The 19,901-nt window shown below is 45.9% G+C and overlaps 1 protein-coding gene across 4 annotated transcripts in view; it reads right to left on the bottom strand.

Annotated features, from left to right (window-relative positions):
- RELL1 (RELT like 1) overlaps window positions 1-19,895 on the bottom strand; it is a 63,791-nt gene extending 43,896 nt beyond the window's left edge. For all 4 annotated transcript variants that reach the window (XM_006169254.3, XM_027768564.1, XM_027768566.1 and 1 more), the window contains exon 1: window positions 19,724-19,895. In XM_006169254.3, the coding sequence (XP_006169316.1) occupies window positions 19,724-19,811 (88 nt within the window). In that variant the 5' untranslated portion in view covers window positions 19,812-19,895. The remainder of the gene's footprint in view (window positions 1-19,723) is intronic.
- Between the last annotated feature and the right edge of the window lie 6 nt (window positions 19,896-19,901).

The following is a 19,901-nucleotide window of genomic DNA, read 5'->3' as shown; positions in this document are numbered from 1 at the left end:
AGTCTTTAGTTACTGGTAGCTGTCTGTCTATCTCCTGGGAAGGAACTAGGTGGCTGCAGGACAAGAGTAGAAAGAGATTTTTACTAAAAACTGTCTATACCCTCCACATTGTAAAGTATGCCCATCTAAGACAGAAATGGGGGCCAGCAGATGGCATGGCGGTTACATCACTGGACTCCCACCGTTCAGGTCTGGACCCTAGGGCTTGAAAATCAAACAGGTGGTGTGTATGCGGGCATGGCCAAGATCCTGGGAGAAGAATGGAGAAGAGATTGCAGTGTGGCCATTCCCCACCCCATGCAGGGGTGTGATTTCCCATTCTCCCTCTCACTGTGTCTGTCTCTCCCTGCATTCCCCCATCCCACCCCACATCCAACACACCCTAAGGCAAAAACCTCTTAGAAAGAAAGAAAAAGAAAGAAAGAAAGAAAGAAAGAAAGGAAGAAAGAAAGAAAGAAAGAAAGAAAGGAAGAAAGAAAGAAAGAAAGAAAGAAAGGAAGAAAGAAAGAAAGAAAGAAAGAAAGGGAATTCTTCACATTCATTGAAATGACCTTAAAGCAACAGGACTTCAGAAATCGAATATCTGCTTCTGAGTCTCTTGGAAAGGTGGTCCGTGATAAACACCGAGCTTGCTCCTGGAGAGCAGCTGTAGCGTCTACTGAGCACGCACAGGGGCAGGCCTGTCCTAATGCATCCCCTACAGTGGCAACCCATTTCACATGGAATGTGGCCCTTCCTTACACCCCTCTCTGGGGGTTCCAGTAACGTGCCCTGCTCTTGTGGAAGAGCTCTTGTTACCCCAATTTGCAGACAAGGAAAATGAGTCACGTGGGGTTTCAAGAGCAAACCTCAATGTATACCAGGACAGGATCCGGACCAGGTAGGGGGAACCCGAGGTTCACACTCTTGACCGCATTGTTTAACAGTATCTGTAAGAGTGAAGGAGGCCTTTGGTTTCCTCTGGTGACACACTCGTGGTTAAGGTGCTGGACTTCCACATGGCCGACCATGGTTCAAGTCCTGGACCTGGTGGCTTGCTGTCTCACTTTCCCTCTCTCTCTTTCTCTGTGTCTCTCTGATCAAACTAGAAGATAATGAATAAAGTCAAATAATTCTTGTTGAGAGAGGGACAAGCAGTTGGTGTAATGGCTGTGTCACTGGACTCCCATGTTGTTCGAGTTCCGGACCTGAGGGCTTAAACTCATGCTGGGCGCATGTACGTGTGTGCCCAAGATCCCAGGAGGAGAATGGAGGAGAAGATATTGCAGCGTGACCATTCCCACTGAGGGGTGATTTCTCGCTTTCTATCTCTCTGTCTCTCTCTGTCCTTCTGGTGGGCACACATACCCTATAGCAAAATCCTCTCCCAAAAAAAAAGACCTTTAATCACCACCACCTGCTGGCTCCAAGGAGATTCTTTTTAGAGCTGAACAGCTGACACCCCCCAGCTCACCCACTTCTTGGAAGGTCTTGCCCAAAAGACATCCGAATCCCAGCATGCTCCTGTGCTAATCAAAATCAGCAGAAGCTTCCAGTTTGCAAAGATTCGAGAGCAGGCTACAAATAGAAGCACATTCCTAAACCCAGCTCTGGGAATTGGCCCTCAACTGGATTTTCACGGGACTCCATCTCATTCCAAACAGCCAAATCCCTAAAGGGACACTAAAGCCATGCTTACGTCACCTCACCAAAGGCCGCAGCCCATGTTCCATAGGCTGGGATCTCTAACAGATCTGTTCACGGACATTCCTCCTAAGAGGTCAAGCAAAATCTAGGTTAGAAATTATTCTCACCACTGCAGAAAGGCTACGTAGCAAGTGCCAGATCAAAACCTTCAAAGAGGAAGAAGAGGTCAAACCCGGATGGCCTGTTTCCAGCAGAAACAGTAAGAGCAGGGACCAGGGTGCTCTTTTGGGCATCAGTGAACCTCCTGGAGTATACAGAAGGGAACTAGTCAGAGGATCAAGCCTTGGGGAGCAAGAGCCCTGATTTCTGCACACGCCCTGCCCCTACCAGGGTTGGGAGGCCAGTCAAGTCATTTCCACTACGCAGAATACAACAGACACTAACCACAGGGGAAACCAAGAGGCAGAGTGAGCAGCTGGAGCAAAAGAGGGGTTTCAAAAAGGAGACATGAAGACACAGAAACAGGCATTGAGGGTTCCTTTGTAGAGCGTTGGGGGTTTACAATTTCCATATCCAGGGCCTGGGGCAGTGCACCTTACCACCAACTGCTAAGTGCAACTAAACCTCACTGAGCGCTTATGTACGCGTCTAGCAGATTTACTTGCATTATCTTTTTTTTTCAATCTCCACAACTCAGAGATAGGTGTTATTATTAAATGCATCTTAAAAATGGAAACAATAAAGAACAAGGTACTGAAGTCCCTCACTGGGGGGGAAGTACTGCACTGAGACCTGAACCAAGGCCCGCTAAAGGCAGAGCCCAAACTCCGAACCTGCAAAGCACAGAGGCAAAAGCAGAAGCCAGCTTTGCCCGGGCTGCATGGTGTTCAACTCGCCTCCAAGCTGTGAGACCCCAGGCGAGTCAATCAACTTCTCTGGGTCTCAGTTTCCTCGTGGATACAATGACGATAAAAATGGGATTCTTCCTGGGTCTTAAATGAGGTTCACCGGGACTGACCCAAGTGCCTCGCACAGAGTAAGTGCTGAATGAACGTTGGCCATGGAGGCTGTGATTGTTACTACGTGCTAGTCTGTGTAAAACAGCTTCCGTCCTCTGGGAACCAGCAGTTAGCGTAATGGCTATGTCGCTGGACTCCCACGTAGTCGACTGCGGTTCACGTCCCGGACCTGGTGGCTTAAAACTGTGTGTGCGTGTCCAAGGTTCCAGGAGGAGAACGGAGGAGAAGGGATTGCGGCGTGGCCATCCCCCCTGGGGGGTGATTTCTGGCTTTCTATCTCTCTGTCTCTCTCTGTCTGTCTGGCGAGCGCAGGCGCCCTATAGCGAAAACCTCTCCAAAAAAAAAAAAAAAAAGAGGAAAAACAGCTTCCGTCCTCAGGAAGGTTACAGCTAGGCTGCGGGTGCAAACCCAAACACACCAGAACGGCCAGTGAACCACGTGTGCCAGACTGTGGGGTGCAGGGCACACATGCCTGGAGGTGACAGAACAGCAGCCCGCAGGCAGCGCCCTGGGGCCAGTCAGCCTCCCACATCACTGCGCCAGAATTGCTCCTCCTTCCAGGAACAGGAAGTGGATAACGACTACACAGAAAACTACCCACATCCTAAACAAAGGGTTTTCCGCTTAGTCACAGGTTAATCCAGACAGCGTTCCTGCAAGACAGGCAGGTGGCCTGGCTTCTGAGAATACAGAAACAGGGCAACGGAGGAACCCCAAGATTTTGTCCCCTGATGTGCGGTGCCCACTTTTGCTGTGAGAGAAAATACAAAGCAAAAGGGGAACAAGAGGAAGTAAAAAACACATCAAGAAAGACAAACAAAGGAAAGAATAAACAGAAGTAATTAGGAAGCCTAGACACCTATTTTAAGGGAGAGGAATGAATACGAAGGTCACCAGCCTACAGCCCAGTAGCACTCTGAAAACCAGTAGCCATGGGTAAGACACAGAAAACGTATTACGAATAATGCTATTTTATTATTTTCTATTCATAATAATCACATATTAATGCATACTTTGTGCAATTACTATCTTAAGTACTTTACAGGTTTTAACTCATTAAAACATGACTGATTTTCTCCTTGGTTCAGGTCTCAGTGCAGTACTTCCCCCCCAGTGAGGGACTTCAGTACCTCGTCCTTTATTGTTTCCAAAACTTTGTTTTCCGGATTTCAGGATTTTTTGTCTTCTTTTGAACTGTTGGTAGGTTCAGCAATTTGCTTTTTTTTTTTTTTTTTTTCAGAAACTGAAACAAACTTTTCTCACGTCCTGACCCCTTTAGAATTGCAAGTTTTTGTTAAAGCTTTATTGAAGATTTACTACACTACACCGGCATGACTGATTAAATTACTGGATGTTGGTGATGGAACCCAATCTTCAGTCCCTTGCTGTTCCCTGGAATAGGGAGTTCTCATCTCCTCATCCTATGGAGGCAGCCAGCCAGCGCCCATCCTAAAGTTATCTAGGGGCCAGTTAAGGGTCACTGTTAGCAAAAAGCTCAGGTATAGGCCTATTATAATAACAAAAGATGCTCCTAACCCTACTGGAATGCCAAGTATTTTAGGAGTCCTGTGTCAGGAAGCAAAGACAAAGACCAAATATATGTATCTTTTCCCATCGACTCAAGTCAAGGGCTTCTCCTCACTAATGGGTCAAGGTGCAGCACTGGGACCAGCAGTTAGCGTAATGGCTATGTCGCTGGACTCCCATGTAGTCGACCACGGTTCAAGTACCGGACCCGGTGGCTTAAACTCACGCCGGGCACGTGTGTGCGTGCCCAAGATCCCAAGAGGAGAATGGAGGAGAAGGGATTGCAGCATGGCCATCCTCCCTGGGGGATGATTTCTCGCTTTTTGTCTCTCTGTCTCTCTCTGTCTCTGGCGAGCGCACGTGTCCTATAGCAAAAACCTCTCAAAAAAAAAAAAAAAAAAAGATGCAGCACTGACCCAGTATGGAAAAGATCAACTCCTCTGTCCTCTGATTCAGGCCAGAGAGTTATCTTCCTTCCTTCAATTCTCTCTTCCTCTCCCTCCCACTCACCCAGGAACCGAGTGAGACACACCAAGTCTACTCTCTGTGTAACTACCGTCTTCGTAATATGTAGGCATTGACAGTATACTAAATTACTTCCAAACTGCTTATTTTTCCACCTCCAAATCTCTTTGATCTCAGCGTAAGAAAGCAAGGGACTGAGGAAACGGACTGGCCAGGAGGGACAGAGCCCTCGGTCAAGCCATGTTTCATAAATCAATCACGAGCTGAGCTGCATGTTTTCTTTAGAGATGCCCCAGCCTGACAGCCTCCTGACCTGGGAAAGGAGAAAACAATGTGGACTTGACCAACGACAGTGCCAAACAACAGTGCACCAATAACGGTTAAGGATTCAGTGGTCAATCTGATTTGTATCATTTCAAAGGATTTATTCTGACACCTAAGCGATTAGCTAGCTTTTACCATGAGTGGACACTCCTCAGCTTCACCCATCAGGACTACATGAACTCACTCCCAGATTCTCTTTTCTTTTTTTTTTTTTCTTTTCTTTTTGAGAGGTTTTTGCTATAGGGCACATGTGCTCACCAGACAGAGAGAGACAGAGAGACAGAAAGCGAGAAATCACCCCCCAGGGGGATGGCCACGCCACAATCCCTTCTCCTCCATTCTCCTCTCGGGATCTTGGGCACGCATGCACACGCACCCGGCATGAGTTTCAAGCCACCAGGTCCAGGACGCGAACCGCGGTCAACTACATGGGAGTCCAGCGACATAGCCATTACGCTAACTGCTGGTCCCCCAGATTCTCATTTCTAGGTGCTGTTTACAATTTGAAAAACCTGTTTCTATCTGCACATCATATGTGTTGCATCACAGCCATTTTACTCTGTAGGTCGTGTATATATCACTTACAAAGGACTATTCATTGGACCCTGCAAACAACTCTGACACTTACAAGAACAGATACTGTCCCTCTCTCCCCGCAACCACAGACGAGGAAACAGGAACGGCCATTACAAATCCCTGGCTGGCATGACAGTACGGTGCCCCTTGCAAGCCCAGGCCTTAGGCAGCTCAGGGGCTGGGCAACTCTTGGTCCCAGAAATGCCTAAGGAATTCAGAGTCATGACTTTCACCCAGGAACCTTCCGTCCACACCTGGTCTGCACTGATTTGTCCCCACACCACACCTTTGCACCTTCTGGGGTTTTTTTTTTTGCACGGTATAAAGTCCCCTACACTGCCTTGAAGATCCACTTTAAAAGCCAAGTTTTAGGTTATGAAGTCTTTCCCACCCTTCTGAACAGGAAAGTTTCCCTCCTCTGATCCCACAGTTTGGAGTTCTCTAATTAGCCAGCCGCTTTCTCCTTTATGCGAATAATCACTTGTATTCACAGCTTATCTCCCTCTTCTCAATCACAAGTTCCTGGAGGACAGAAACCCCCTCTGCTGTTCATTTACATACCCATGTAACACTGAATGGTATCTCAGATAAGGAAGGCTCTCATTTGTACATTAATTACATAATGTATATAAGGAACAGCTACAGGATTTACCAGGAAAGCTTCTCTTTAAAAAAAAAAAAAAATGAGGGGAGGAGGGGGCTTTGTAATCATGCATGAGAAATGAGTTTCACTCTCAAAACGCAGATTCCGGGACCAGCAGTTGGAGTAATGGCTATGTCGTTGGACTCTCATGTGGTCGACCACGGTTTGAGTCCCAGACCTGGTGGCTTAGACTCACGCCAGGCGCGTGTGCGTGCGTGCCCAAGATCCCGAGAGGAGAATGGAGGAGGAGAAGCGATTGCGGCGTGGTCATCTCCCCTGGGGGGTGAGTTCTCGCTTTCTGTCTCTCTGTCTCTCTCTGCTTTTCTGGAGAGTACATGGGCCCTATAGCAAAAAACCTCTCCAAAACAAAACAAAATGAAACAAACAAACAAACAAAAACAGCTTCCTGGCTCTATCACATAGCTTTAGTAATACCCAAGGCCTCTTTTTTCTTTTGTGTTTTTGCCTTTCACAGAAGGGAGGAAAACGGAAAGAATTAAGGAAGCTGTAAAGGCACACTCAAGCCATGCAAGCATTGTGCACAACTCACCAAGAAAATGAAGGAACGCCCGCTCACTAGAACCATCTGCCACTTCACCAATGGCAGGAAACCCCAGGACTGCCCTTTGTAAAAATGTGGATAATTCACAGAATTGTGTTGCCAACTCCCAGCTAGGGAGAGCGGTTAGGACATCAGAAAATCAGTGTTCTCGAGTTACATGGTGGGAAAGAAAGTTCAGTGAATTCTTTAAACGTCCACCCTTTAGGGGAATTTCAGAAAACCACTTTTATGTTTGAATATATGCATGGGGTCAGGGGGAGAGGCTTGGCATGAAACCAACAAAGAAGAAATCTTTTTGTTTTTAACCTACCCATCATGTGACATATTATGTACAAGTTCTTTATAAATCTTCAACCACTCAACTAAATATAGCTTAAATTTGCCACTTAAAAAGGGTAATGGCCTAATTGCTTAATTGGTGTCTTTTTTTTTTAATTTTTTTTTAATTGGTGTCTTTTTTTTTTTAATTTTTTTTTAATTGGTGTCTTTTCAGGAAACTGAAATTGACTTCTTCCTTACATCTCCCTAATTCCAAAATGTTACATGACTCATTTCTAAATCTAATGACATATAAATTGAATTACCCCATGTCAAATAGTTACACTAAAAGCACGTGGGTGATTTCTGAAGATTCCCTAAGACAATTGCCCATTTTCTGCTAATTACAAAGTCTACATTCAATTTACAAGCTGCTTTGGTTTTCCTGTTTAAGGAGAAGGACATATAATGAAAAAGTACAAAAACAAACGAAATATAAAACCTTCCTTGGCCAGCGCTGCTGAGCACAAAACAGGAGACTTCAAGAAGTCTGTGGGAGGAGGAAATCAAAATATGAGTTTATTTTGGTGCAAAAGAAAATGGGCAAGCCATGCATGGTTTTTCCTAAGGTGCATTTTCCGTGGACTTTTTGAAGAGCCCTCACACACGCAAGTTCACGTAATCCAAGAACGTTAAGAACTACAAACGCACAGCTAGATGGGTCCTCCTCCCCTGGGACTTGAACAAGATGTTTCACTTTCTTTCATCCTGGCTATTCCTCTGTAAATCTAGGATTCCTCATCTCCATGAACAAAGAATACAGCAACCTGGTCCTCTGAGGTGAGTGGTTACAAGAATTCAATCTAATCACCGATCGAACATCATCTGAGCAAGTACCACAGGCTCAACAGCCTCAAACCAATCACAGCAGAAACCATTGATGGGACAGAGTATTGACCAACATGGAACAGATACAACACATATTCACGGACTCACGTGCATGTATATTTACACAGGAGGCAAAAAGTCAGTGAGAATAGCTAGGAAAGGTTTCCTGGAAAGGTTACCCTTGATCTCAGCATGAAAGATTGGCCAAGGACAGGATATGAATCTATCAAGAACTGGGGGGAGAAAACACAAGGTACAAAGGAACACACCCACCTACATCTTTCGTCTCTTATCTCCACCAGTCTCTGGCTCACATCTGATATTCAGCCAGCATCACCTGCAATGTGAGAGAAAAGCAAATTCTCCAACCCCTCCCAGACTTACTCACTGAGACACTCCGGGGTGGGGCCCGGGAATCTGTGTTTGAACCAGCTTTCTAGCTGAACTCCTGCACGTCCACCTGTCGGAACCACTGCTGTAGCTTGCTTGCCCTTACCGCCTGTCTTTGATCATCATTAGTTCTTTCCACCTGGCTAACTCCTAGTTTTGCACGTAGTGTAAGTTGAAACTTCACTACCTATGGAAAACTCACCTGACCTGGAACTAGACTCATATCTCCACCACGTCCCACCCCCAGCAGCTCCAGGTCGGGTACTCTGGCCCTGTGCCATACTTCCCTTATGTAGCTGCTAATGACACTTCATCATTTTACTTGTTTAATTAATTGTCTACCTTAATGATCTGCTAACTCCACAAAGACAGGGCCTGGGTCTATTTTATTCATACCACTTTACCCCCAGTGTGTTTCACACCATATGACCAGTCCTCCATATCCCTGGGTTCCCCATCTGCGGATGAGGTCAACACAGTGAATGTTCTGTTCTTGCTGACCGGTGCTATCTAATTAATTAAGCCTATGTGGTTGAATCTGCACTGAACATATATGGCCTTTTTTTTTTGTCATTATTCTCTAAACAATATGAGGACACTTTAAAATGTCTATGGAAAAATGGAATTAAGTATGAGTTTATCCTGGTGCAAAAAAAAAAAAGTTTGAAATCTATTCTTAGTTTTTTTGTAATATGCATTAATTTTTTGAAGACCCTCGTACAATAGAATAACTATTTACGAAGTATTTACACTGTGTTAGGCACTTTAAGTAATCAAGAGAGGGCTGAAAGTACATGGGAGAATGTGTGTAAATTACACGCAAATACTATGCCATTTCACATAAAAGACTTGAGCATGTGGATTTTGGTACCCATGGGAGCCTGGAATCAAAAGACACTTTCTTAGTATTTGCTGAATTAAAAAAAAAAAAAAATCAAAGAATTAACCCTGAAACAAATGGTTTTGTATGACATAAAGTACTACCCACATAAATGATCCCATGGGTCTAGTCCCGGATCCAGTAATTTAAAAAATACATCGGACAGGGACCAACAGTTAGCGTAATGGCTATGTCGCTGAACTCCCATGTAGCCGACCATGGTTCAAGTCCCAGACCCAGTGGCTTAAACTCACACCGGGCTCGTGTGCGTGCGTGCCCAAGATCCCGAAAAGAGAATGGAGGAGAAGGGATTGCAGCATGGCCATCCCCCCTGGGAGGTGATTTCTCGCTTTCTGTCTCTCTGTCACTCTCTTTCTGGTGAGAAAGCAAAAATATTCCTCCCCCCCAAAAAAATACACCAGACATGTGTACATACATGCCATAAACCCAGAGAGGAGAATTGAGCAGAAATGAGCAGAAAGGATTGTGGCATGGCCATACCACCTGGGTGATTTCTCACTTTCTCTCTCTCTCTCTGGCAAGCACGTGGACTCAATGGAAAAAAAAAAAAAAAAAAAACACCAGAACATCTTATATATACAGTTCATTGGTGCATTTGAAATACTGATTGTAGAAACACAACTGAATTTAGCTTGTCTTTGAAAAGAACTTCATGAGTGAATTTGGGTTTTGAAAAGCTATGCTGGGACTGGCAGGTGTCACAGTGGTTAAGGTGATGCACTCTCATATGGCTGACCGTGGTCTGAATCCTAGACCCAGCAGCTTGAAACTCATACCCAGCACATGTGCATGCATCCCCAAAATCCCAAGAGGAGAATGGAGAAGAAGGGATTGTACCATAGCCATCCCTCAGGGGGCGATTTCTCACTTTTTGTCTCTGTCTCTCCAATGAGTGCACATCCCATTGCGAAAATCTCTTAAAGGAAAAAAAAAAAAATCTATGCACTGAAAATATTCACTCACTCTTCCTAATGTATCAATGTCACACCATATTCACCCAAAAAGAAAGTAATTGCTGACTTGTTATGATCATTCCTTTTTCCTCCATGACCAAATTTTCTCACTTTTGCAGCAATATGCCCCATAAAGGCTGGCAGACAAAGCAGCCTCTCCCTGTATGGGGGAAGAGGCCAGAGGGGAGACTGGTAGCAAAGAATTGTGGGTAAATATGGGAAAGAGGAACTCTTCACTTATTATAATAAAATAAAATCTTGGGACAATGTCAGAACACTAGGATTCTAGCTTTGGCTTCCTTCCTCCATCCAAATATTTATCTTTTCTGAGTCCTATGCTTGAATTTGACCCTGCAGCAGTGAATAAGACACACACAGTCCCTGCCTCAGTAAATCTCATGGTCTGCTCCTTCACTGGGTTCAGTTTCTCCATCAGTAAAGAGAAGGGGGGGTTAGTTACACAGTGACTACCTAAGTCCCTTCAAAATTATACGAGAACAATGCAATGACTCCATGAGTCAGTTAGTCAAAGTCATTGTTATCAGATCTTGCTCATTCCACATCCGAAGAGCTGAGAAACCAGACCCTGGAGTGTGAAGACCAAATGAAAATGTAGACCAAGGAGGGACCAGCAGTTAGCGTAATGGTTATGTCGCTGGACTCCCAAGTAGTCAACCGCGGTTCGAGTCCCGGACCCAGTGGCTTAAATTCACGCTGGGCACATCTGTGTGTGTCCAAGATCTTGAAAGGAGAATGGAGAAGGGAATTCAGCATGGCCATCCCCCCTGGAGGGTAATTTCTCACCTTCTGTCTCTCTGTCTCTCTCTGTCTTTCTGGTGAGCACACGTGCCCTATAGCAAAAATCTCTCAAAAAAAAAAATAATTTAAAAGAAAAAGAAAAGAGAGAGAGAGAAAGGAATCCTCCTACAGGCAGTAAAACTGTCCCCATTTCAGTGGAAAAGTAGATTTAACAGAAGGAAGAGTCCTGAAGAGAATAAAGGAACTTGATTAAGTCCTGGCTAGCTCAATTCAATTTCAAGATTGCCAAGGTCCCTTCCACCCCTAATACTACAGGATTCTGCTTCCTCATCATAAGACTCTAACTCATCGACACACTCATCAGTGAGCAACAAGGAGAAGGCTAACCAGTCAAACTCTGGATAATCAAAAAGCATGGCAATGTGATCACTGCATCAACGCCTAGGGGGGAACTGTCAGAATTTGAAGATTACACCTGTAGATCATCTAGCTATAAACGAACCAATCGGTGAATCTTCCAAAAGTGCCGTGTTCTGAGCAGGGACTCCTGTCCAGCCTGCTGTGAGGGAGGAGGGGTTCTTCAACCTTCTGGTTCCTCCAATCCCAGAGATAGAAGGAGCAACAGGAAGATCCTGCAATTTCAGAGACAGAAGCACCAACAGGCCCAAGACAAGCCACTTGACTTGAGTTCATCCGCAGAGACCCTGCTCTGCCTGCTATGGGGGAGGAGGGGATCTCCAACTTTGAAGACCAGTTCCTGGTAGGAGAAGGTAGGAATGCTGCCCCATGTGTGCTGATGTCATTCTGCCCATCACCCACCCAGGGCCAACAGGCCCAGGCCAAGTCACTCAGCTTGAGTTCATCAGCAGGGACCTCCACCCAGTCTGCTGTGGTAAAGAAGCAAGCAGTATGAAAAGCTCTATCACCTCACATTCTACCTGTCAGATCATCCTCTATCCACATTGGAAGCATTGGGTTTAGGTATACAAGAATAACATTGAAATTGGGAGACTCTGGAGGAATTCTTTCCCCCCAACTCCCTTTGCAGTAAAAGGAGAGAAATGCCCCTCTGAAATCCTGACCCCAAAACACACTGTGGATTCCATACTCCCACCCACAGTAGAGCCGGAAACGGGCAGAGATTATGCATAACACTGAGAAGGTGGGGGGGACACACAACTACAGAAACAGACTCCAAAGTAGGAAGAAGTGAGTATATTACCAGATCACTAAATATCAAAGCAGAGTCTAAAGGAAAAATAGGAGAAAAATCACACAGATAAGGAAGGTGGTTTACAGATTTCTGTGCTCTGGGGCCAGTCAGTGGCACGGTAGTTAAGGTGGCTAGACCCCATGTGGCCCACGGCATGGTCTGAGTCCCCGACTGGTGGACTGAAGAACACAACACATGGGACACATGTTTGGGTGCACCCAAAATCTTGAAAGAAGGGAGGAATGGATGAGAAGGGACTGTTGCATAACCCCATGGCGTGCTTTCTCGTTTTCTGTTTCTCTCTCTGTGTCTCTCTTCAGCAATCATGTGCCTTCTGCAATTAAAAAAACAGAAAAAAAAAACAAAAACTTTTCCCCCTCCATACAATAGGCACTTTTATTTGGGGGTGGAATACATAGGAGTGTGCGAACAAAATGGGGAAATGGGGACGGTGGTCCAGGGAAGGCTGGCAGCTGGCTCAGGAAACAGGAGACTCCAGGCTAGGGAACTGTCCCTGTTTGGGATCCTGGGGCAGTGCCGACAAGCAAAGACAAGAAACTGGAGGCCTTGAGGTACTGCAAGTGGGAATGGGATACCAGGTCCCCTGAGTTAAACGAGGCTGGCAAAAGGATCTCTCAGATAAGATGACTGGGCACAGAACTCAGCATGCCTGGGGTATTTGCCACCCTGTACCCATCCCACTCACCTACAAGTCCCTTGGGTGGATTCCGTTTCTTTTCTCTCTTACAAAGAAAGCTGTGTCAATAACTGGCAAAGAAAAGCAGAGAAGAAATTCAGGCCAACCTCTATCTAGCCTGTAGCCATCAAGTTTCTGTTATGATGGGTGCCCATCCCCAATGTCATCTGGAACAAATGAATCCTCAATCCTGTTCAGGTATCCTTATTTAATTAGATTGCACCCGGGGGCACTCAGTCATGCTTTTCTTTCGAGAAGCCTCTTGTCTGAGAAGGTATTTTCTCCATAGAATAGTTTGCGACTTTGATGAATTATACATTTGGCTCCCAACAAACGCAAGCAGATGAGTCAAAAAAGAGATGATGCAGGACCATAATTCCTTATTTGAAAACCCGTAGGTCTGATGTGCTTTGAGATTCAAACTGTGTGAGGCTAAAAAGGTAATGCAATGCATTCAGCAACCATGATGTAATAATCAGAAAATCAAACTTATTAATATCACTGCATCAAAATGTGAATATTCTAGAACTAAGTGAAATAAACATATACTACAGTCTCACATAAGTTCAGTTTAAGTCTTATCACCAACAGATTATGTTAAAATCTCATTTAAAAATTGTTTTCAGGGGGCCGGCAAGTGGCGTAGTGGTTAAGGGTGCTGGACTCCTACCTGGCCGACCATGGTTCGAGTCCTAGACCTTATGGCTTGTCTTCTCACTTTCCCTCTCTCTCTCTCTCTCTCTCTCTCACGCTTTCTCTCTCTATCTTGCTCTGTCTCTAGTCAAATCAAAATAAACAAATAAAGTTAAATAAACTCATTCTTAAAAAAAAGCTTTTAAAAACTTACAAAATTGTTTTCAGTGCTTTTTGCTCTGAGTTGTCCATAAATGCTTACAGATATATGCAAATGGCTCAAATATTAGGAATAGTGGTCAACCTGTGAGTAATCAAAGATGGACAATTAAAACAAATAATGCACCAGTTTTTGCCTAGTCAGCAGATATGTCTCAGAGAAAAGACCACATGTGAAGAAGGGATCCTTTTGACAACTGCAGTGAGCACATAAACCGGGGCGATCTTCAGAACACGCAAGTCAACAATAAATAGTCTCAAAAATGTGAATACTTTTGACCTCAACATAGTTTTTTCAGGACCTCCTTTGCTGTGGAAGTCATCGGTATTCACACAAAGCCTTATGCACAAAGGTATTCGCTGAAAGACACGATGAGTTTTAAAACTCATTTACAAACAAGGGCCAGCAGGTGGCATTGAGGTTAAGCTGCTGGACCCTACTGTATGGTTCGAGTCCCGGACCTGGCAGCCTAACAATCACACAGGGCACATGTGCATGCATGCCCAAAATCCCAAGAGGAGAATGAAGGAGAAGGGGTTGTGCCATGGCCATCTCCTCCAGGGAGTGATTTCTCAATTTTCCTCTCTCTCTTAAGTCTCTGGCAAGCACACATCTCCAATAGCAGAAAAAATAATACTTAAAAGCAACGGAAATCTAAAGCTCAGCGAGGTAAAATACAGTGAATCCATTTAATGGAACACCATGCAGCCACTTTTTGAAAGCACGGAAAAATGGAGAAACCTGGATGTATCACATAAGGTGAAGAAGCCAGGGTAGGCCAGCTGAGTCAGGGTGGCACAGTGGCCACAAAATGCTTTGTGATGCTGGAGCCATGTGGGAAGGTCCCAGGTTCGCATCCCAAGGTCTCCCTTGCGTGTTGGGCACGCATGCCTATGATCCTGGCTAGCTGATGATACTAGGGAATATGCTAGTATGAAGACTCTGCTGGGGGCGGCTGTCTGTCTGTCTGTCTCTCCCCTTCTGTCATCGAAAAAAAATAAACTTCAAAAGGAAAAAGAAGACACACACATGCACTACATTATGATCCTATCAAAACATTGGGGGAACCAGCAGTTAGCGTAATGGCTATGTCGCTGGACTCCCATGTAGTCAACCGCAGTTCGCGTCCCGGATTCCATGGCTTAGAACTCACGCCAGGCGCGTGTGCGTGCGTGTCCAAGATCCCGAGAGGAGAATGGAGGAGAAGGGATTGCGGTGTGACCATCCCTCCTGGGGGGTGATTTCTCGCCTTCTGTCTCTCTGTCTCTCTCTGTCTGTCCGGCGAGTGCATGCGCCCTATAGTAAAAACCTCTCCAAAAAAAAAAATTTTTTTTAAATAAGTAAATAATGGAGCCAACAGATAGCATAATGGTTATATCACTGGACTGCCACATGACCCAGAGCAGTTCAGGGCCCGTTCCCTGCAGCTTGAAACTCACACCAGGAGCATGTGCGTGCATGCCCAAAATCTCGAAAGGAGAATGGAAGAGAAGAGATTGTGGCATGGCCATCCCCCCTGGGTGGGGGGGTGATTTCTCGCTTTCTATCTCTCTGTCTCCCTCTGTCTCTCTGGTGAGTGCACACACCCTATACCAAAAATCTCTCTAAAAAATGAATAAATAAAATAATAAGCACACAGAGATAATCAAAATAAAATATGCTAACAGTGGCATAACAGTGCCTTGGAGAAATGGGATGAAGGATGATCCCTCTCCTGTCCCCCACAAATGTTAAACCTTTGGGAGGATCTTCCTAGAAAAGCCTAAAAATACCTAGAACTGTAAATATATTTCAGCTGAGGGGGAATGAGACGACTTGGCTATTTAACGCCTACGCAATAGCAACAAACTCAGGAATCTGAGCCACCACTCCAGGCTTCTATAAAATTGCAATCAGCCTATCATTGCAAAGCCATCGCCAACTCCAGAATGAAAACCTCCCAGGATGTGGTCTGCATCGACCAGATTGTTTAACTGACATCACACAAGTCAAGCCAAGCCGACACTTTGGGTAAGATATAGAGGCCAAACGATATATAAACCACGTTTCCGTTTGCCAAGACCTTTCCGAGACAACAGTTCATTTGATACTCACTAGCAACCAGTAAGGCAGATAAAGAGAGGAGCCATCACAATGCTCATTGTACAGGTGAGGAAAGAAAGGCAGGGGAAACCACATTCTTTAAGGGACTGGGTCTCTTCTTCACTCTTCTTCTTCCAGGGTTATAACTTTAAAAAAAAAAAAAAAAGGTTTCCTAATAGTAAGAGAGGAAGAGAGGGCTGGGTCAGCAGGTGGAGTGGTGGTTAAGGTGCTGGCCTCCCACATGGCCCACCGCAGTTCCCATCAGAGACCTCAAGCTGGACCTGTGTGGGTGCCCAGGAGGAGAGGGGACTTAGGAGTGGTCGTCCCCCCTGGGGAGTGGCTTCTCACTTTCCCTCTGTTTCTCTCAAATCAGCAGCCTATGGAAAAAAAAAAAAAGGGGGCTTCAGAACTCAGCCACAGTGAAGCCCTGGCTGACACTCCTGCCAGGCAGGCTGAGACCTGAGGCCATGTGGGGAGCATGAGTTCCAATCCCAGTCCATGCTTTTGAAAGTCAGGTGTAGGTGTAGTGGAGACCTTCTAATCTCAGCTACCTGAGAGACTGAGACAGGAAAATAGTAACATGATGAGAACTATATGAGAAAGCACATAGTGTCTTTAAAAAAAAACAATTTAAAAGAACAGCTTCAGAATTGCACAGTTCTGACTCAACCGCAAAGCCCAACACATTGGAGTGACTTTTTCATCCTCACCTCTCAGACATGCTCATCGATAAACACAGGAATAAAATCGTACAGCTGATAAGGTACTGTAAGAATTAAATGATCTGAGTCTTTAGACCATTGTCTGCCCTAAAATTGGCAATAATAAGTAGCACATTCTTTCTTGCAAGAGTAAAGTGTCTCCAGCCTACTAACTCCAAATTCAACGAGGGCCCCGTGAGGCACACCAAATTCATTCTCCTGCCTGCTTTCAGCAGCTCACCAAATCTTTACCAATTACTGGAGTAAGTGCCCTGAAATGATTAGCAATTAGTTTTAAGCAGTGACAGTGTTAATTCATTATTTTCATTTGTTTTAAAGCATTTCTCTACTCTCTCAATTAAATTTCGATGTCAGGGGCAAACCAATCTTTAAAAAGAAACATTTATTGTTTATGTCTCTTGCATCCTCTCACTCAACTATTCAAACATCCAAATAGTTTGCTTAATTCACTTCCCTCGCTCCCCCATGGGGATGGAATACAGCCATTTTTCCTATTTTTTATTTCCTCTTTAAATTTGACCAAGAAATTCCTAGCTCCGAAGAGTACTTTTTCAAAACATCCACTGACTATGCTATTAGGTGGGTGTACAGTACAGCCGGGAAGCTACCTGGCCAAATCTGAGCCCAGATTTAATAAAGCTTATCTTTAGCATCTAAAGGAGGAGCCAGGAGGCTGGATGAGAGCCCACAGTGCCCAAGGAGAGAGCATTTCTCATCTCACCAGCCCCAGGACCTTTTCCACCCACTCCTTGCCGGAGATTTGTGCCCACAGTCTGCTAGAGAAAAACTAATAAACCCAAAGGTCGAGAAACCAGAGAACTTAAGGGTCTACGTAAGTAAGCCAAGATGTGAAAAACCACCCTTTCTGGTTCTTGTAATATATACAGTTTCAAATGCTGCTACTAAGAGAAGTTTAAGGAAATTGTTCTACTAGAAAAGAAGTGAAAGAGACATTGCCACTACCCATGGTGAAGCTACCTACTTCTCTCCTTCACGACTTCTGATAACCACGTGTTAACAATGTGATTATGTCCTAAACTCCCTATCGTACAATCTCAGCAAGATAGTTGGAGGTGGATTTATGTCTTCTTTTTCTCTCTGAGGAGCAGCAGGGTGCAGTGGAAAGGGAATGAACTTTGGAATGAAGCAAGCTAGATCATCCCAGATAAAGATTCCTATAAAGATACACACACGTGCGCACACACACACACGTGCGCACACACACCAGCAAAAATACACCTGCTAGCGGGTCCACCTCTCTGACTGCACGCTGAATAATCCACTGCCCATGTGCTGTTAGGCTAGTGGTTTAACTCCTCTGGACCTTACTTGCCTCACTGAAAATAAGTACTTCGCAGAGTTATAAGAAATGAGTTTTTGGGACCAGCAGTTAGCGTAATGGCTGTGTCAGTGAACTCCCAGGTAGCCGACCGCGGTTCGAGTCCCAGATCTGGTGACTTGAACTCATGCCGGGCACGTGTGCATGCGTGCCCAAGATCCCAAGAGGAGAATGGAGGAGAAGGGCTTGCAGCGTGGCCATCTCCCCTGGGGGGTGATTTCTCGCTCTCTGTCTCTCTCTGTCTTTCTGGCGAGTGCACGAAAACCTCTCCGAAAAAAAAGAAAAAAGTTTTTAAATGCACATGAATTGCCCAGCCCAAATCTTGGCACCTAGCAGACCTGTAATATTACTTCCCTTAGATTCCAAAGGGATGAGACGTTAGCTAGTCAGGGCATCTACTCTTCATATAAGTCTCAAGACACCCTGGAAATGTGTACACTGTACCCTTCCCATGTTAGATACTGCCTTCTTCTTAAGCATTACATTTCATCAAAAATATTGCTGTGCAGTAGATGAGACCTTTTTTCACGCACAGGAGACCTGTCGGTTGCTCAAATCTACTCTAGGATGGATTTCTCCCGCTGAAGCCTGATTATATTCATCGTTCACCGCATTTTTAACAATCAGACACCCAGGATAAACTCTGTTCCGGATTCTGGAGCAACTGACTCTAGCCCTCTAAATACTCGTCTACAACTCCGGGTTCAACTTGAGCCTGATTCTGCACCAGTCAGATACACCAGGCAAACGCAGGCTGAGAACCAAAATCTCCCATCCAATAAAACACGTCACCAGCTGCCATGTCCCCAGGGTGCCGGCTGAAGGAAATTTGGGTGTACTAATAAAGACTCAAGAGACATAGTCTCCATCCGTTCCCTTTCTACCCTCTTCTGGTTTCTATGAAAATGTGAATGAGCAGATGTAAGCGCTGTAAGCGATGGGAAGGATCTCAGGGGTCAACTCGGGAGTTAAGCGCAGTGTACACGTTTTTACGGGAGATACTTCTGGAAGGCTTCCAATTGCTTATTATTTGGCTTGAAGAGGAGTTACCCCTGAAGACAAGCTGGGAAGAGCTTGCTGACGTAAGATTCCAGGCTGTGGTAACCCCAAATGGCCAAGAAGGTATAAGTTTATTATTATTTTTTAAACGACTGTAGCGAGGTGGCAATTAAGAGGGGGAACGTGGTAAGGAATCCCTAGTGTCTGCAGGTATAAAAACAAGAGTGTAAGAGCTTCTGCAAGAGCTTAAAGAGATTTAAAAACTGCTCTGAAGTTCATCGTTGGGGACACATAGGCTTCCTGTCCTGACCACAGAAGGTTGCTTTTGTGATGACACAAATCGACCTAAAGAAAAAAAACGCTCCCTCCCTTTTTCGGACCCTGATTTGTCCCGGATATGTGGTAAGAAATCTGGAATCCCTGACCTGTTACAAGAATTCCTCCAGCACTAAAATAAATGAGAACTTGGAGGAAAATGTGTACTCCTCAAGGTTTCAAGATCTTTTTAAAAGGAAGAGAGGCGGCGACCGAGCACCGGGTCCCCAGTGTCACGATCTTCCTCTCGCCAGGCCTTTGAGGCCAAGGGCTGTGGAAACAGGGTCCAAGAGGTTCCGAGGCGCGCGGCCACGGAGGAAGCGCACCCGGGGAAAACGACTCCAGGTCGGGTCCCTGCACCTTAAAAGCTCAAAGATGGGGAGACCAGAGAGGGGCGAAGACCCGAGCCCGGCGGGCGGGAAGGGAGGTACCGAGCCGCTGCCACGCGCCGCGCCCTGCCCGGGCCACCCCGGGACAGCCAGATGTTCAGCGCCGGGATCCCGCGGCGGTGCCAGGACGTGGACAGCTCGGGGCGCAGCGAGTCCTGACCTCGCCTCCTCCGGCGCACCCCGGACCTTGCTCAACACCCTGCGGGCCCTACCGGGCACTCACCCGGGGCCACCAGCAGCGAGCTCACAGCGCCTCCCACGAAGACAGCAGCGGCGAGGGCGGCGGACCCCGGGAGTCCCCGCGGAGCCATCGCGCGTCCCTACGCCCTCCTCCCCGGGACGCCGGTCCCGCGATCCGGCACGGAGTCCAGCCCCGGAGCCGGCGGGCCGATCTAATGGCA

This window comes from Tupaia chinensis, unplaced genomic scaffold, assembly GCF_000334495.1.
Source record: "Tupaia chinensis unplaced genomic scaffold, TupChi_1.0 Scaffold146907_1, whole genome shotgun sequence".
NCBI classification, from domain to species: Eukaryota; Metazoa; Chordata; class Mammalia; order Scandentia; family Tupaiidae; genus Tupaia; species Tupaia belangeri.
The sequence above is the reverse complement of the archived record's forward strand: the minus strand, read 5'-3'. Positions and strand labels throughout refer to the sequence as shown.